The 20,540-nt window shown below is 36.9% G+C and overlaps 1 protein-coding gene and 1 pseudogene across 2 annotated transcripts; one reads left to right on the plus strand and one right to left on the minus strand.

The window, feature by feature from the left end:
• Nucleotides 1-5,138: 5,138 nt before the first annotated feature.
• LOC113285626 lies at nt 5,139-6,375 on the plus strand (annotated as a pseudogene).
• Nucleotides 6,376-6,844: 469 nt separating this feature from the next.
• On the minus strand, nt 6,845-14,863 carry LOC113287465 (serine/threonine-protein phosphatase 5-like). 2 transcript variants are annotated; one of them, XM_026536228.1, is made up of 13 exons: nt 14,707-14,863; nt 13,507-13,679; nt 13,043-13,212; nt 12,887-12,958; nt 12,351-12,501; nt 11,124-11,232; nt 10,666-10,783; nt 9,447-9,594; nt 8,997-9,245; nt 8,479-8,604; nt 8,302-8,402; nt 8,064-8,138; nt 6,845-7,427 (listed from the first exon to the last, which is right to left on the minus strand). In XM_026536228.1, the coding sequence occupies exons 2-13, from the start codon at nt 13,559-13,561 to the stop codon at nt 7,368-7,370; spliced, it is 1,434 nt and encodes a 477-aa protein (XP_026392013.1). In that variant the 5' UTR covers nt 13,562-13,679; nt 14,707-14,863; the 3' UTR covers nt 6,845-7,367. The 2 variants fall into 2 exon arrangements, with proteins under 2 accessions (XP_026392013.1, XP_026392014.1); XM_026536229.1 differs by having other exon boundaries at nt 13,507-13,658; nt 14,707-14,844.
• Nucleotides 14,864-20,540: the final 5,677 nt, after the last annotated feature.

The raw sequence follows: 20,540 nt of genomic DNA on the forward strand, positions 1-20,540 counted from the left end.
GAATACAATTAACTACCGATTATGGTAGTACCAAAATTCGAAAATTGAAGAATTTTTTTTCAAAAATTCATTTTGGGGCCAATTTATAATCGGAAGTTTAATTAACTTAAAATACTACCGAATATGGTAATTCTCATTTCAAAATGCCACTATATAATCGGAAGTTACGTTTACTTACCTTACTTCCGATTGTTATAATTCCAAAATTTGGAAATTAAGGTTTTTATCCAAAAACTCATTTTGAGGCCAGTATATAATCGCTAGTTTTATTAACTTAAAATACAACCGAATATGGTAATTCTCATTTCAAAATGCTACTATATAATCGGAAGTTAAGTTCACTTACCTTACTTCTGATTGTTATAATTCCAAAATTCGAAAAATTAAGGGTTTTTTTCAAAAACTCATTTTGAGCCCAGTATACATTCGGAAGTTAAATTTACTACCGATTATGGTAGTACCAAAATTCAAAAATTGAATATATTCGGAGGTTAAATTAACATAATTTACTATCGATTATGGCAGTGCCAAAATTAGAAAATTAAAGGATTTTGGCAAAATTTCATTTTGGGGCCAATATACATTCGGAAGTTAAATTTACTACCGATTATGGTAGTACCAAAATTCGAAAATTGAAGGATTTTTGAAAAATCTCATTTTAGGGACCCTATATATTCGGAAGTTTAATTAGCACAATTTACTACCGATTATGATCACACCAAAAAAAAAAAAACTATCGAATTATTGTTTAACTTCCAATTATTGAAGGATAATTTTGTCATTACGAAAAAATTTTATAAAAGGCGGACTCTATTTAGATTTGGATGATCCTGTTTATTTTATTGTTGATCCCTAATTTCTTTTAACTGGCCTCTAAAAATGCAACGTATAAAATACCGGGAGAGAAACTTTGTTCTTATGTTTTTGTCTAATTTGATACCTTAAGGTATAAAGGAAACAGGTATTTGCATGCTCTGACCAACACAACTCCAGAGATGCCGAAATGATTCTTTATTGTGCTTAAATGAGCGAAAAATAAAGACGCGAAAGTAAAATCTTGAGGAAAGTCAAAAGTTACCGGTCACTCTCAATTATAACCAACACATGGTGTCGGTCACTCGTTTCACGGGCAACACAAATAGCCTTTGTTATAATTCGCTCATAGGAAACTCTTTCTAACATAATCAAAATAATAATAATAATAATAAATAAAATTGTTAGCCGGAAGGGAAATAATGAACTCACAATTGGGGATACGAAAACTAATTGGGATACGAATTACTTCCCCCAATCAATAATGTTTGCTAAGGAGTGTTTTAGAGGAAAAAAATACTAAAATACCCTTCCCTCAAAGTAAAAATCAAAAAACTTAAAAAATCAAAAAACAAAATCATGTCCCCCATTTCCATCTTTACCTCTTATTAATCTCTTTTAGGGTTAGGGCTTTGAAACCTAAAAATTCCCCATTCCCTTTCAAATTTTAAAGTTTCCCCATTCCCTTTCAAATTGTCTTCTCCTTCTCTGCCGGCTCCTCTCTTTGAAATCGATTTTTTTTTTTTACATTCGGAAGTGATGAAGACTATGCCGGAAGTGATGAATATCATGCCGGAATTGATGAATATCATACCATAAATGATGAAGACCATGCCGGAAGTGATGAATATCATACCGGAAAAGATGAATATCATACCGGAAAAGATGAAGACCATGTCGGAAGTGATGAAGATCATGCAAGATGAAGACCATTCCGGAAGTGATAGAGACCATGCTGGAAATAACTTTTTTTACATTGTCGGAATTGATGAAGACCATGCCGGAAAATGGTGTCGGCATGCTTGGTAACTATCATTCAATGTTGTAACTAAGTGCCAGCATGCTCGATGGAAATCTATCAATGTCGGTACTCAAGTGAAAAAAAAATCAAGTTTCTGGATACTTTACATCATGTGCCGGCAAAGAAATTCAAGCAACATACCATGTCCGGCATGCTCGAGAAGTAACAGACTGTGCCGAAAGTGGACTAAAAACCAGAAAAAAAATATTCAAAACGAACTGAAATTCAATTTTCTAGTAGAATTTTTTTTTCTACGGAACGCTGTCTTGCACTCTTCTAGGGGGGCGTTGCCCCCTAGACCCCCACGACCGAAAACTCTGCGTAGTGGAAACATTTATGAAAATTCCAACAATTGCAGGCATGGTTTTTTGGTTAAATACTATGCCGGCACCGAGCTTTTTCATTTGCAAAAATGGTGGATTCAAAGAAAAAAAATCAAATTTTCAACCTCTTAGCAACAATTCTCTCTTTACAATCATCTTTCATTTACACCAAAAAAAGTCCCCTCTCAAATATTTTTTCTCTCCTTCTACTCTCACCCCACTCACCCAAATTCAAATAAAAATACACACTAATCATTTAAGAAATACTTAGATTTTTACTAATTTTAATTAACCACTTAACCTGATTAGTAAGGGGTAGATTAGGATTTAAAAAAGTATTTAGATAAAGGATGACGTTGATTGGATATTTGGATCCATTTTTTGTCCTTTTCCTCTATCCCCAATTAATTTTGATATCCCCAATCGCGAGTTCAAAATAATCAAGCTCCAATACATTGGACTACCCAGTTAAGAAACAACCTGTGAGCCGTGCACGTTTTGCAATACATCTCTATTGCAATGTTGCTTCTGCGTATCCAGGACAACGTGATTCCTCGTTAAAGAACCTAAAGATGTGATTAGTAAGTGTGGTTACTGCAGAAATTCATAATTAAGTACATGAATCTAATAAATCATGATTAATCCAAAAAATCTACGGAGAAGAAAAGTGGTGACGGAAGAGGAACGGAGGTGAGAAAGAAGAGATTAGGGTTTTTGATATTTTTTTCACGAAAATATTCTTTTGTTATTTTTGTTCTCCCGAAAATTAAGTTGTAGCCCTCCGACCAAAGTCCCGCCAAGTGTCCTATTCGGGTTTAATGTACATATTCTTCTCTAATTAAACGTCCAAAGTCTTTTCTAAGCGATTCTACAAATTCTTTTCTCAACGAATAATAAAGCTCTTTTCTAAGCGAAAGGTGACGCCTCACCATTCAACGTGGGGTCCATATGAGTCGGGATTTTAAAGGAGTTAGATATTTCAACATGTGGATGGAAGGAAAAATAACTCAAACGAGTTCAACCTAGTTTAGTTACATCAAACACAAAATAATTGAATGTCGTGTCGGGCAGGGCTTATTTTTAGTATGCCATATAATAGCCTCGTTTAATTGGGGGCCCCAAAAAACAATTAGGGGCCCTGACCAATTTATACCCACACCATAAATCATAGGGGGGTTTCCAAAATTCAGTGAAAGGTCTATTTTACCCTTTTCTAATAATAAAAACAAAAAACTATTAGTCGTTAACTCTAAGCCCTAATTCATTTTCATTTCTAAACCCAAAAAAAATCAGTTCTATCTTCTTTCTCGCCTCTCCATCACGACTCCATTAATGACTCCAAGATTATTTTTTTCTTCACCCGATTAGAATTCTTTTTTTCTTCACCCACTTAGAAAGTAAGTGAACTAAAACTTACTAATTTACTTCCTATTTGCGTTTAATACGAAGTTTTTTGTTTGTAAAATTCAGTTTCTAACTGAAAAATAACAGTTACAGAATAAGGGTCGTCAACCTCGATACTTATATACCCTAACGACCCTTTTTCTGGGTTTTAAGGTATGAAAAATCGTTGATGTCTAAGGTGTAGGAGATAACGACTCTTTTTCTGGGTTTTAAGATTTTTTTTCCCTAGAATAGAGTCGTCAATGTATTATAGAACCAATTGACGATCCTACTCTGACGACCATTTTTTATACACTAAAGACTCTATATGACCAAAAACTACCTTTCTGTCTAAAAAATGGAAGGATCGTTATTTTAATTTAGTAGAATCGTCATTGTGTATTTGAGAATCTAAATGTTATATTTTACAGAGAGTTTTAGTTTTAGAGTTGTTCTTGTGTAAACAAAACAACATAACGACTCTAAGTGACCTAGCTAAAAAGGGTCGTTAATGTTTATCACACTCCCTAACGATTTTTCATAACCTCGAAAAGTTGCAGGTTTGAGTCGTCATTGATAGTGTCAATAAAATGACGACATTAGAGAGTCGTTTGGGTATACACCCCCGATTATGACGACCCTTACACTGAGTTGTTCCATAGTGTGGATGATTCGACCATTTGAGCAACAACACAGATAAATCGAAGGGTATAAGATGTTTACATGATATTTTTGAGCTTCGGGTTCCTCATTTTGGGGTTGGTTCCTTCATTTTGGGAATGGGATCTTCATTTGCACCAATATTCATGGCTTCCTCTATTAACATCTCTTCATCAAACATCCAATCCATAGGATTAGTTGAGACAATCTCACCATCAACACAATCATGTTTATTATTTGAAGCTTCACCAACATCATTTCCTCCACTAGAATTACTCATTTCAAATAACCCTAACTTTTTCCCCAAAACTCAACTTCTCCTTCCCCACAACACAAAAACACAATTTTTCTTTTATCATAAAATTTACCCAAAATCTGATTTTAATCTAACTAAACTAATTAACATCTTAATTTACCTAATTAACTTAATTAACATTAATAATTTAGGGTTAGCTTAGTCATTTCAAAAATCTTAGAATAAGAGATAATCCATAATTGCTATTTCATGTCCTTTTTAGTCCTGTAGTGCATGACCCCTAATTGTTTTCAGGGCCCCCAGTTAAACCAGGTATAACAGACTGAATGTGGACGTGACATAAACCAAACGAAACCAACCTGGGAACTGGACCATAGTACCATAGTCATCCCTACCCTTAAATAATCCATAAATCCAACTCTAAACACTAATATATACTTTGGGCCCACTTCATTGTGGTAAACTTCGGTCAAAACTAGAAGACGCGGGTAAATATAGAAAACATTGCCCAGTTCATCCCTGATGGCTGATACATCTTAGTGACACATGGAAATGGAACCAACCACGTAGAAAATCCAACCTGATACGTGGAAAACATGCCTTCTCTTTCTTTCTCTCCCACATCTCTATATACACAACTATCGGATTATTCTTTCCTTCACAAAACTAGCCTAGCTAGGTAATCCTCCTAATCAGAGAGGTTGTGAGAGGTGATCAAATCAATAGAGATGGCTTCGAGTGATGAATTCCCAGGAGTAGTACCAAGCCGTAGTGATGGAAATGATACACCAGGAAAACCATTAACAGTGGGATCACAAATGATAGATAAAGGTGTGCACAAATGCTTCAGTCTTTGAAACTAATCAAACAGGTCAATCAACATGTATGTACTTTTGCTATGTATAGCCACGATATGACACGTCAAATCCAGACTCACCATTACGTCACTCGTCTTAATCAAGATTTTCTTCAGTGTGCTGTTTATGATTCTGATTCTACTACTGCTCGTCTCATCGGTACCCTTCATTTTTTTTCTCTCTTTACCATTTTTTTTTATCATTTTGGACAGTCAGATCTGTTCACTACAGTTAAATTGATGTTTGTTATTTACGTAGGTGTGGAATATATTGTGTCGGATCGGATCTTTGAATCGTTACCTGCTGAGGAACAAAAGCTTTGGCATTCTCATGCTTATGAGGTTAGTTGCCGCAGCTATATGTAAATGCATCATTCTTGGTGTTCCACATTGCTTATGATGCGTTTTGGTTTGATTGATGGTTCAGATTAAAACAGGTTTGTGGATGAATCCTAGAGTTCCTGAGATGATACAAAAGTCAGAACTGCAAGACCTGGCCAAATCTTATGGCAAGTTTTGGTGCACGTGGCATGTTGATAGAGGTGATGTTCTTCCGCTGGGTGCACCATCACTGATGATGTCACCACAAGAAGTGAATCTAGGGATGGTGAAGGTATAAAGTATCAAATGAAAGCCTGGTGCAGTCAAGGGCTGGGATTGAGGTACCAGAGAAGATAAATACAAATGCGGATTACTGGAAGAATGCAGGGAAAGGATTCGCTATTGATATCGAACAAACTCCTGAGATGAAACTTATTACTCCTTTTCCATGAACGATTTCATGTGTAGCTAAGAGTAGAACATGGTAGAATAAAATCGGGTGTTAAATGCTGAGAGTTGTGCTGTGTTTTGTCGTGCATTTCTGTCGTATATGTATATGGTTCTGTGTTTTGTACTCTTTAGTCAGCATTATGATTTGCATTTCTAATATGGACGGCTTCCCTAGCGTTTGGGAGGGCTTTCGACCTTCTCTTTTGGTAACAATTTCTCAAACTTTCTGATCAGAACAATCAAGGCAACTCCGCAGACTCGTTCATCCCCTGGTTTCTCCTGGGTGTAGGCAAAACTTAAAGCTCATCCATCATATCTACAACATCCACAATGGTGGAAGCTCAAGATGCCAAAGAAAGCCGAAATACCCTAAATCTCTGGCGCAGGTATAATATCGAACATTTAAATCACACTGAAGTAGGCCGCTGCTCTTGGTATCATACTCGGTTGTAATCTGCGGCGACCAAATTTGACAGCAGTTACAGCAACTATTTTATGCATATTTATGTTTGCCTCAAGAACAACGTATTCCATTAATCAAATATAATTCGGCTGTGGTTACTTAGATTACCGAGATATAACAAAAAATCACACCTCCATTCCCAATTCCAACTTATAGTGCAGAATGTGAAAATTGGGACGAACAATGTGAAATTCCAGCTTAGGCTTGTAGGTTGTGAAAATTGAGAATTTCTTGGCAGCCAGAAAAAATCTTCCCTTTCACGTTTTAAACTTAAATTAAACAAGTTAACTGGAAAACATACAGAGCAAGCAAAAGGACAATTTGGCTGAGCAACAGTGAACCTTGCTGTTTCTACAAGTTAGTAACTAACAGTGCACCTATATTATCCGTGGTTCAATCAATTTAATTACTCCCTACTCTAATGCAAAACTCCACCCAAGCTTTGAGCTCTTCTGTAATAGAAGATCAGAAGACACGGAAAACAGAGATCAATTATATAATTTAAAATTATTACACTGAGAAGAAAACAAGTCTTACATTCCACAAGCAGTTGTGCTTGCATCTGAAGAGAGCTTTAACCTAACATCTTAAACTGTAACATGATCTGCAGGCAGGCGGTAGGTTTAAATGAATTTCGTCATCACAAAACAAAGCCATAGCATAGCTATGGCCCCTTGCACAAATGGTAATTGTTTACGGACTCTTCTGGTGGCATCTTGCATCAACTTCGCAATCTTTGTTTTGTATTCCAAAACCCAACTGCCTTCCACAAACTTTTGACTAGATAACTTAATAGAACAGAAGGGAGAGGGAAATGGACCTCAAGAGAACATCCGGAGGAAGTTGTTCGCATATGCCATCGGCTTGACATCTGGATGAGGCTGCAGTATTTGTACAACATATGGAAAGGAATCAGTTACCTCCCACAGGTGCATCAAGTCCAAGAGACTTGGCAATAAAAACAATAAACTAATGTACGTTCTGAATTTTGTATCACAGTGATTTGTCTAAATATTTGCGGAGTGGATTAGTCTATTTGCGGAGTGGGTTTGTCTAAGTATAGTATAACCCCCCTAAAACATATACAATAGTTGCGCTGGCCTGAGATCGCCAGGCATCTGAGTCTAAGAGTGAACTGAATTAGACCAATGAAGGCCAAATACAAAACCTAACATGATCAAGTTAGGGGCCAGACACACGAGAAGCATACTTGTTGGTTCAGAGCGGAAAAAGTAGCTCCTGAATCTACTTGAAATGAATTACAGCTCATTTAATGTGACTCAATCCCACAAACCACTGTCAGATTAGCATCCACATGAACCCAATCTAACTAGCATAGGTGAGAGCACAAAGAATTAGCTTGACGTGAGCTATTTTTCAACTCTAAAACGAGCCTCATAAGCTTGATTGAGCTATTTTTCGACTCTAAAACGAGCTTCAAATGATACAGTCGACACAAAATGGTGGGCATTCCAAACAGTTAAAAACAGTAACGATCTCAAGTAGAATATACTCACCACAGAAGAGAAAGTGACGATGTTTGGCTTCATATCAGGGGCTTCGAACCTTATATAAGCACCTTTATTACCCATCTGTATCGCGCATCAAACAAATGTCAAGTGCAAAGTAAACATTGTCCTATAATTGAGAAATACAACATTAGCCTGATACTTGGTATCCTTGATGACCTAATTTTGTACAGGAACAATCAATCAAGATATCAATGAGGAAAGGTTGAGTCATTTAATTACTTACCTGATCACAGTAATTTGGAGCAGAAAACACAGTAATAAGTTTACCGTCATGCTCAATCTCATATCCTTCATCCTTCACTTCATGAGATCGAACCACTAGATCTGCGTGGGCAAGTGTGTGCTTTTAGAGTTGGTAAGGGAGGACATAGAAACGCATTGTCAAGAAGTAGTAAAATACCTAGGTTGTTCTCTTGCAAAAATCTCTTTGTGACATCTCCACCAAAAGAAAGACCTACACCTCGTTTACTGGGGCCTCGACCAGGAAGAGGTTGCGGATCACTCCATAGCAACTCACACATCAAACCTGATGAACGATCATGTCATGTTCCTCTCTATCAAATATAATATAATCAGACTGCAAACGTGCAAAGGTAGAAGTTTTTGAATGTGTCTTCCAATAATTTCATATCACGCTTTCTCCAGAAAAATTATGATATCCTATGCAATCAGTATCTGCTGATCACATTATCAGTCTACTAAAAAAAGTGATCCCTGAACTTCGAAGTGACCACATGGAGTAAACATACAAATCAAGCTACAAAATAATATAATCAAAGACGACAAATATGAAATATGATATTATGCAAGAGTTGAGTGGAAAAAGAAAAACGCTGAGAACATCAACAGGAAAAAATAGTTGCATGCATTCGAAACAAATGACAAAAAAAGGGAAACAGCCATCAGAGTTTTCTTTACCTTCTTCTGGAGGTTCACAGAATCGATCAATTTTCCTAATGTCGGAAAGTTTCACCCCATCAACACTAAAAAGCCCTCCATGAACTATGAAAACCTTCCCATTCAAGACATGTGCTAAGGGTAGACAACAGAACACTTCGGCAAAGAGTTCAATAAAAGCCTCGCTCAACTTTGATTTTACCTCGCCTTCAAAACCATAAATCTTGTTCATGTTCTTGCTCTCATGGTTACCTCTAGCTAGATGAATTCCTGAAATTAACAAACAGCAGTCAATACCATGGATACTAGCCAAATTACTTAATAACCAAAAGAGTTTCCTTGGTAATCGACCGGCCGAGGACCTAAATTATCAGGTACGCACGAAATTTTGGTGAAGCATGAAATTTCCTACCATGCTTTACAAAAATCACAGAGTTTCTATCTTTAAATAAAAGATAAAAGAACAGTTACCTGATGGAGACATGCACTTGAACGCAAATAGTGTAAGAATGACCTCAAGAGAAAAGGATCCTCTATCAACGAAGTCACCATTAAATAAGTACGGATTATCTTCTGAAGGGAGACCATTGAGCTCAAATATGTTCAACAGATCATAAAACTGCATGTTCGCCAAAAGATAAGCAGTTAAAACTCCTGGGAGTCTAAGATGATTAAAATGATTAAAACAAAGAAACATGCAAGCGAATTCATATTTTTGTCATGACTGACCATCCAGGTAATCTCAATTTATTTTATAACTGTCCTGAAGGAAATAATTCTATATTAGTGCAAATGAGTCGCGACCTTCTCAACTTGGAAATCTTGGATCGCCATAAACTGAGCACTTAATATCAAGCAAGAACCTCAGGCTACATTGAAGTTGGGGACAGAAACATAAAAAAATGTGCTTGAAAGTTAAAACTTAAATGCAAAAGGACAAAAGGTGTACATGAACCTATCTATGTCATATGGAAGTTGAGAAAATCGAGTTGATAGCGACCTATTGTGGTTTGAGAAAGCTAAGATTCTCTTGTTTTGTTTCCACCCAAAAGCTGATCCTTAAACCAGCTATATGTTGCCAACCATGCAACTACAGAAGTCCTATATCTTTAGCAGCAGGGATCAAACAACCTTTACAGTAGATTAAAGAAGGGGTCAAAAATCCAATTTAATCAATTAACCTGGAGCAGTGTATCCTCTATGGTCAAAATTTTCTGGAAGAGGAATTATGAAAAGATAATTCAGCTTCTGCTTATTAGACGTAAAATCCCAATAAATTTAACTGGACCAACTACCTTTTATAAGGAATTGGTGGATGTGTGGGGCAATAGAGAGAAGGTCTCATTATAACCAAGAAACTTATTCACTTCAAACACTACAGCACCTTAAACGATTAGGTTGTGACGTTAGATGGCCCCCACAGAAACCACGGTCTATGGGGACCACAGGGAAAACTCAAAAATGAGATCCTTAAAACATTTAAATGTGAGGCAAGTAATCCCACATACTACCGACTAGGACAGCCTGACTGCGAGCTTTTCAGGCAACGTGTAGAGCAAGTGAAAGATATTACGATTTCATGTTTTAGGTTACCACAAATTGACTCTATCTAAAACCAGTGAATTAAGCAATAATCTGCTCGAAGCCATTAAGCTTAAAGTCTGAAAGAATCCAAAAGTAAGGCACCTACCTGACCATGCACATCACCACAAACAGTGAAATGTTTTCCTTCTGCTATTGACACATCAACCAAGGAAGGCAAGGCACGCAACATTTCTCTTGTTTGCAATACAATTTGGTACGCATACCTGAGAACATAGTAGAGAGCATTCAGATTCACATTCACAAGAAGCACCAGAGCAACAGTAGTTTTCAAAATTAACAATCCCCAAACTCCCTTTTGCTTATTGTACCAGTTCAGACTGTTGATGATTTTCTACAATTCTGTCCCCCGTGGTTCAAAGGCAAGTTCACATTAATTCAGGAATTAGGGTTGTTTCTTCCATTTGAAACAATGAGGGCATTTAGCTTTACCATATACTCTCCCTCCTTATTCTCTCTATTTTTTTTAAGGACTTATTCACCAGTTCAACATTTTTAAACATAATAAGTTTTTTAGCTTGCATGAGCAACAATCAAGCATTCTACCTTCTGTGTAATGATTTCTGGTTTTTGAAGTCATCCAACATTTTCTTCACGAAATCCAAGGTCAAAACTTCCCCCTCTATTCGGGCACCAGTATACTGTGGCTCCACCTCTGTTAATTAACAGGACAGAATATTTAGTGCATCATATATGTCAAAAACAAGGCGGTGGTAATATCTTCCAAATTTCAGGCTCTTGTCCCTCCACCAGTAAAGCAAGTTATCAATCACAACTATATAAAGATTTCTTTGAATATTGATACACCAAATTAAGAACTTCTGACATTACTTAAAGAACAAACTTCTGAGTAGAAGTTGACAACCATTTTCTAGGACTGCAGGACCCAATGCACAAAAAAATCAACAACAATTACAAAGTACAAACTCCATAAAAGATGAGTGCGGCAACTAAAAAAAATGGAACAAACATCGCAAAACAGAACTCAAAACAAAAAACAACCACCAGGTCATTGAACCGAACACTCCAACTGTTTCTGTTGCCTTTTGCTACTAGAAAACTATTTGTTTGCGCTCCACTAACCACTCTACTGATTACTGCACCACAGGTCACCTACTTGTAGAATGATGAAACACCATTAAAAGTGCTCCCGAAAGAAACATGTGTTTCTGCCTGATACAGTACCTCTAAGGGATTGAACTGCTTGAACTTAACATATTCTACTTATTAAAAAAAAATTACCTATAAAACCAACAGATACTTGACATTCTATGGGAGACCAAACACAGGCAAAAGAGAACCATATCAAACGCACATACTTGCGCACCTCACGAAACAAAACTAGTATCCGTAGGTGAAACCTGGTTAGTCAACCTTTGATTTGTGGAGTGGGAGGACAACCACAGGCTGTCCCTCTATGTCTCCAGCACTGACTTGAGGGAACAATCAACCTAGTTTCGATAAGAGAAGTCATGATAACTATATGCTCATAATATATAGGTGAAACTATGGTATAACACCAAACCTAAATCATTGTTAAATGAAGCCTGCACTGCCAAAATCTTGCCAAGATATGTCTCTCCGCAAGGAAGAGACAAAAAACACAAATGGAGAGGAGTGGGATCTAAATATTCATAAGTTTGTGGGGGAAAAGAATCAACCGAATACTACAATGAATAATAAACATACATCGCAGATGAATAAATTTTAAAGGACATAAGGCGAGGAATTATTTTAGTCTATTAGAACAACATGGTATGGAAAGAGTAATACCTATAGTGTGAAAATCAATGGATTCAGCTACTGAGCATTTTTCTGAGCCATGTACAGCAATGGCTTCTTCAAATTTAAGCTTCATCACAGCCTTCTCACATTCCTTCAACTTCTTAGTAGCATCAGGATCATTGGGACATATTTTCTTGACCTGGTAAATGATAACGAACGTAAGCTAGTGCAAGAAACGACACTATTAAACAATGCATCACAGGAAAGGAAACAGTGATGCAAGAACAAGTAAGCGTCTTTCTAGAAGCCGTTTCAGTAAATCCTCTATTATCAGAAGAGTTACTGCTTTTACCCCCTCAACATTAGATACCTAAGGTGTGAACACGGAACTTATCAATAATCTGAATTTGGATTTATATCAAACTTATGCTCAGGTGGACTGAGTAGCTTCCTAGCAACTACAGCTAGTGAGCATATGCTTGAAATTTGACAAAGGAAAGAAATGGAGTATATGATTTAGAATATGGTTACCACCATGTATCAAGCAGATATCATAGGTGTGGACATTCTCAATAATCAAATACCTGTTGAAAATCTTTCAGAGCATCCTTAAATTTTCCCATTGCAAGATATGCTGCACCTCGCCGGTAGTAACCCTGAATAGAAAGAGCTTTCAGTATACACTAAACAGAATTAAAATATGGCAGAACACCCTTACAACCCAATGAAAAGCAGCCTGCCTTTGAATATTTAGGATCAACTTCGATAGCCTTCGTGGCATCCTGGATAGCACTCCCATATTCCTCAAGTTTCGTGTGCGCAAATGCACGATTTGCATAGTAAACACCATTCTGGCTATTTATCTCAATCGCTTGAGTATACAAGTCAATGGCTTGATTATATTTGTTTCCTGAAAAGCAAAAGTAGCAGTCAGCATACTAATTCCTAAAACATTAAGATGAGAGGTTCATTTTTGGCAAGTCACCAGCAACAAAAAAAAACAACAACAGAGAATAAAAATGTCACATGACTTTCTCAAGTTCTCAACTTTAAACAATCAAAAGAACAAGCTATTTCATCTAAGAGAATACCGAAGAACTGTTTTAGGAGACATTTGACCATTTTCCATTTGCTTAAATTGGAATCATACACATTTCTCAATCAGAGACACACTAAAATGACATACAAACTTATTAGTTATTACCTTTAAACGCTTCATTAGCCAAGACTTTGAGTTCTTCTGCTCTTTTGGTATCCATACTGGCAAATCGAACAAACTGTAATATCTATGAATTCAGGTCCCTTTTTACAAACAGATAACAGATACTGCTATAATACTCCCATCTCCCGTTTGTGCTACAGCATTTTGTAAGGAAACTGCTTCAACAAATTTATTAGAAATGCCATGATATCTTGTAACTGTAGAAAATTTGAAAACTGAACACACGAATCTTATCACAGTTTGAAACTCTCCTCTAATCAACTGTTGTCAATTTCAACTTGCTTTTGTGCAAACCACTAAAGTCCAACAATAAAATGAGATAAATACAGGAGCATGAAATAACACTTGATTGGTGGATGAAACGGCAAGACTTTAAAGGCATGACTTGAAAATAATCAACTTTTGAAAAGATGCTAATTCTGTTCTGGAGATGGGTAAGAACATGAATACAGGCCATGCAAGTTCTCCACAACAACAAGTTCTCATGTTGATTTTATTTCATGTGTGAATTATAAAGAGACAAAGTACTACGTGGGGTAACAAAGTGATGTAACCTATGGGGAAGGCCCAGAAATCACCCAACTTTTGAAGAGAAAGAAGTTCTAGAATACGAATATGACTCTCTCATCGAAGAACTTAACATTTAAGCAACAGGAACTGTGCACATAAATTGGTTATTTATACATCATCATTCTGTTATGGTAGGTTCTAACACATGATATTAATGCATCTATGGACCTGTAGAATCTAAATTCTGGGACTCTTTCAACATTTAATTTCGTATTTACCTGGCTCACAGGATTAACTTAAAAGTATTACTCTGAATTAAGCTCCTTAGAGATAAACATAAAACAAAAAGATTCACCTAATATTCACATATACCGCTAAGTGCAGCTTATGATAAAGATAATCAGCATTTTAATATTGAATCAAACCAAATTAATATCCGGGTGTTGTTTCAAAAGCAGACACATAAAAAAGAAACAAACTTTTTAACTTTTAATCGGAAACACGGTATCACTTAGAACCTGTTAAGATCTAACAAAATACATAATTTACTTTTTTTTAGCTTATTGCATCAACAGAATCAAATAACCAATGAAGGTTCAAACTGTAAAGAATTTATAAGCTCAAATGATTTAAATCAAACTCAACACCAACAAACCAAACAAAAGAAAGCACCTTGAAATCGCCTGTTATGTAGAGAAGAAGAAGGTTGTGGGGTTTAGGAGGGAAAGAGCTCTTCCGCACTGAGATGAGAGAAACCCTAGTTTTGAGTAAGGGTTTTCTTTTTATTATTGAGGTTTGGGTAATTTTTGACACTTCACAAGGTGGCACGGATTTTCTTGACCTAATATGCCCCTCCAAAACTCCAGTTAAAAAAGAAAGTGTCTCAGTAATTTGGGGCAGATAATTAAATGGACCAGAGTTCCACTCTGTTGAGAGCCACTGGTTTAAAATTTTAGTCTGTCATCGTACTACGTTTGGCTCATGTTTACTGAACTGGCACAACTACAGTGATGGTACTAGTTAACTGCAGCGATCTCATACAGTGGATTTTGTTACATTTACCCTCCCGAAATACGGTGTTAAGTACTCCTTCCCACCACATATATATAGACAGAGGTACCATTTCTCTTAGATTAAGAAATGTTTATTGATTTTATACATTTATATATCTTTTCCTGTTTTATTTTTAATTATATTCCCAATATTAGAGACATATACTCAATACGATGATTCCTAAGCAAATAAATAGGGGTAAAATAAGTAAAAAAATTGTTTTGAAATTTGGACTCCACCTATATAGTGGTAAGTGAATCTCGGATGATCATTGGATGACAACAAAATCTTAGCGTGAGCCTAGTTAGTAATTCGGGATTCGGCAAACGTACGGAACAACAAACGTACGAGTATTATACGGTTTTGTAAAATCCAGATTCGGTCCAAAATTCGGTCAACGGGACGTGATTCGTCAGTAATTCGGAACGGCATACGTACGTGTATAATTCGATTTATAAATGTGAGTTCGGCTCTGAAAATTCGGTATCTATATATAACAAATAATTTGTATTTATAAGGTCATAGACCAATTTTTATGCATATGTGTGAGTTATTTAAAGAAAAAATAAACTTAATATGATGATATTAATAATATATACAACATTAGTTATCCAAGAGGACGTCGTATGGTGGTTTAGATGCTTGGTTAGTGAGTTTGAGATCTCTCTCACCTTCACCTTCAAATCTCTTCAGTCGTTTTTGTTTCATAAAAATTACAACACTTTTAATATTCGGTCGTGTATGCTCGGGAGGCAGTAAAGCCCAAAAAATGGAGTCTTTAAAAAGTAAAAGCTAAAGAATTTATGGCGAATTAAGCGGACGTATAATTCGGAATACGTAAAATTCGTGAACGGTTCGCGAATAATCCGGGAATGCCACATAATACGCGACTTGGGTTCGGAGTTGCAAACGTACGCGAATAAGACGGTAAAATTAGTGATACGGAAAAATTTGCGAATGATTCGCGAATCATTCGCGAACTTACTAACCGGAGCGTGAGCACTGTGAGGAGCATGAACAACCGTGCAACTTGCCATTCTTGGTATCTACAAAATTAAGGGTTCCATTCAATAAGTCCAGTTATTAGAAAAAGAGATGATTATCAGGGGAAAAAAAGTTTCACGAGATCTGTTAAATTGATTAACAAAAAAAGAAAAGTCAGACGTAGATTGACCGATGTAATAGAGGGCAACTTTGAATACCCAAGGTGAGAGGTCTGCATTCGAATAACACATTTGGAGGTAGTTGATCCACTGAGGTAGTTCCTATGTCGTGCATTCGGGCATGCCAAACACCTAAATAAGGAATGCAGCCCTTGACTACACCCGACTACCTCCTCAAATTTTGACATGCCAAACGGACCCTAAATGTTCTGGTAATACGCACGCTACACTTTAATAGATTTTACCACTAAGGATCCTCCGTGTTGATGCTAATCTAAAAAAAAGAAAAATCCTAACGTTCTATAAAAGTGATTGGAAGATATATAATGTACTCGATGCAACAAGTTTAAATAGTTATTAGAAATAACATATTTATTTCTAAATCTATTTATTCGAGACACACTTTGTGTATTCTAACTCAGATAAGTATTGTAAACGAGATTACTTTTTAACAAGGTACACTGGATATATTGAATTGATACCGAAACCGAATCTAACCATTAGCATCAAACCCACGTATTGGATTATTAACATATAAGTGTATTTACTTTAATTATAAAGACAAGCTAAATAATGTGGAAGTAAAGTAAATAACACAACACAAGATTTTGTTAATGAGGAAACCACAAATGCAGAAAAACCCCGACCTAGTCCAGTTCTGAATACTCACAAAATTAAGTCGTTATACAAAGACTACTACCAACTTCATGTAGTTGAGACCAAGTAAACTAACTCCAAGTTACTTAGATCCTCCAGTATCCTTGCGCCTATTACTAATCTGGTCAATGCACGTGAATCCTAAAATAGAATTCATTATCTTAAGTTACTCCAGCCGCTGTGAAGATTTCTCGCACTCAACTCCTTTGGATCGTATCTAGAAACAGTGAAGGACTAATCTGTACTTGGTAACCACTCTATCAATCTCAAGAACTAAATCAAATATATGTGTTGAGTTATACAAAGGCTCTTATGTTTAAAAGTTTAAAATCCTTTGTAGCGGTTCAGATCAACTAAGATCTATATTATCAGGATACTTAAATCTTAGCTCAACCTATCAGATTCAAATTCTGAAGAGAACCACTAAATGATAGATCGTCGATGTAGACAACAAGTTATGGAAATCTATCAAAGATAAACCAACTTGTTAGATCCCAGAAAATCAAGTGTGCACAAAGTATAATCACAAAGATCAAAAACCAATAAGAAATTTTCTTGTCTTCAAATCTCGGTCTGCAATGTACCTGCATAAATAACTTAATTCCATTATGATCAATCACGCATATAAAAACGTCTGTTCATAATGGATGTGTTAGAGCACTGCTCGGTCGAACTCTCAAGCGTTGCTATCTCAAGATTGTTTGTCAACTTTAGTTGCCAAAACTATAAGTCTTGATTTCTAGTCTACTTATAGCTAAATCTCGGACTAGGATAAAAAGTGTAGTTAAGCTCTAGATTCCACGACGTTCATCATACAAAGACGAAGAACTACTCAAGGAACTGGTGGAACTTCATCGACTAAAAGGTATGTGGAGACTTGAACTTATCTATCACTCAAAAGTCTATCTACTATATCTCCTATCTTGATACAAAAGTCGTATAGCTATATAGACTTCGATTATACACATTTGCTATTTCGAGCCGAGTTTATCTCGCTTATCTATTTCTCGAAATATGTGTTAGTATGCTTTCGCTTTGGACAAGTTCATCTTTACAAGTGAAGAAAGTCATGTTGAATGTTTCAATCTTTTGAAAATCGCTTTGATGAAAAATAGTGTGTGAATAACCGTTATATAACATCCTCTAAGAATGTTTCAATGATTGAAATGAGAGTTTAGAATATGTAACCATCTTTGGATATAAGCATATAGTGTGTTCGCACATTAGTGTATAAGTCCAAAACCGGGAACCAAATGTATGCATACTTTTGTGTGTGCTAAATGGTTGATGGAGACTGGATAAGTATGCGTACCCGTACGCATACTGGCGGAAGTTCACGACCGTGAATTTCTGCTGAGTTTGGAAATCAAAACCAACTCAATACGGTTACCTAAGTATGCGTACCTGTACGCATACTAGCGGAAACTTCATGTCCGTGAATTTCTACTGAGTTTGAAAACCAAACCAAACTCAAATCCGGTTACTTAAGTACGCATACTGTACACGTACTTAAGTGTGTTACTTTCTAAAATTGGCTTGTTCATGAACTAAAACATTTATATAATAAGGAATGCAATTTGCAAACCATGGGTGTAATGTTCATGAATCGATTCGAGTGAATCAAAACCAATTTTGCTTCGATTGTGTCTTGCATACTTCTATAAGATCTAAGCAATTGAACAACTCTCGAACTAGTTCATTTGAGTCATTTGGAGTAGTTATGGTGAAGATGAATAAGGTTGATATGAAAGTGCTCATATGGCTAACCATTTGGTTAACTACTGTTGAACCAACTAGGTGTACAGTTTAGGTACGGTTACATAAACCTAGATGAACGTGCATTTCATTTGTGTATATGTTGATGGTGGTTTTCGGTTTAGGGCTAAAATCGTGAAACCATATATGTTTATACGCTATCATCCTGCAAATGAACAAAAGCCATTTGAAAGTGATGAGTGCATAAAACTTTTCACTTACATATGTATTGAGCAATTCAACATATTTACGAAATTTATCCAGAATGGTGCATGAAGCAACAATCCCAGATATTCTGTAAATTTTAACTTATTACATTATTCACTAATGCATGGCTGCCTAGTATTTTCCTATGCTATGTTCCCAGCCGAACTCTCAATATTGGCATGACATGATGATTAATGTTCACTCGCAACGGAGTAGCATGAATCTTTTGAAGTGTCAGTATTGAGACCTGCATGAAAACACTCACATATGGTACACCACCCTCTGACAAAGAGATCAACGTGTTTACACACTTTTTTATTAAAAATTAGTGCGATCGAACGCGTTTGAATTCCTTAAGGAAAATATAGACTGTCCATATCAGTCTTAAAAAACGATCGCGGCCACACTATTTGGCCACGCAATTCAACAAGCCTAGCTTACTCCTAGCGGAACTAGGCGATCATCATGATAAACACCGGTGGGCCGACTGACATCCCGACTGGTCGAAATTTCTTTAGCTCACCCGCAACGCCTTTGAACGCTAACCCTAGCATGGGTGATCGTGCTGTTGAAAGATGAGCTCAAACAAGGTAAGATCAGCAAAAACTGTCTCAAAAAACATCACGACCGCCCAACTTAGCTAGCCTAGTTGAACAACTTAGATTTTACCTCGAATGATCAAAAGGGTACTGGCGTGATTACCAACGACCCAACTACATTCTTGGTCAATCGACTTGCTCACGAAAAACCATAAACGCGTTGAATCGCTTGCCCAAAGAAGGGTGATCGCGCGACTTTTAAAACCCTAAATTGAATAAGCGGTGTTATACAACTGCCACAAATCAATCGTGTCCGTCCATCTTCGCCAGCCTAGTCACGATCTAGATCCAGTTTCAGGCGGGCAATGAGGTGCTGACGCGTTCACTGGCGACCCAGATCCATACCTGGTTGATCGAACTACACATAGCAATCCAAGAGCGCGTCAAACCGTTTGCCCAAAGTAGGGTGATCGAGCGCTCTTTAAACCCTAAATTAAGTCAGCAGAGTTATGCAACTGCCGCAAATCATCTCGTCCATCCAAATTCGCTAGCCTAGTCGGATGGTTTAGGTTTATTTTCAGGAGGCCAACAGGGTAACGTTGTGATCATCGGACACCCCTCCTCCACAGGGAGCGATCGACCAAGTGGTAGCTCACCAATGGGGTTCTCAAACGATCGCCCAAAGGTGTCCGGTCATGCTACCTTTTTAAGACGTTCAATTCGCGACTAATTTGAACGAGCTCTAAAACAACGATGTTTCCTGCACATCGATTATTTTAAGCTGCTTGCTTAAAAGTGATGTTTTGACCTAAAAGCACTATGTGCTGCTTTTAGCGGAGAGTCTCACGACTTCACCCATTTACTCGAGACATCAAACATGTCACAAACTGGGGGATGCTCACTGGGGTATTGGTCTGGCGGTTTACAGCGTGCGTCGTGCAACGCGCCCATTACGAGAAAGTGTCAGGAAAGGACGGACGATTAACATCAATGGGAGTAGTGGGTGAAAGTGTGCCCAGTTTTCCCTCGTAATAGAAACGTGGTGATCGCCACTTTTTATACAGCCCCACTTCTCCACTACTTAACTACCTCCACTTCCTACGAGATCAGGGGTGCACTCAATGACTTGTAT

This window comes from Papaver somniferum, chromosome 6 (genome assembly GCF_003573695.1).
Source record: "Papaver somniferum cultivar HN1 chromosome 6, ASM357369v1, whole genome shotgun sequence".
In the NCBI taxonomy this organism is placed as follows: domain Eukaryota; kingdom Viridiplantae; phylum Streptophyta; class Magnoliopsida; order Ranunculales; family Papaveraceae; genus Papaver; species Papaver somniferum.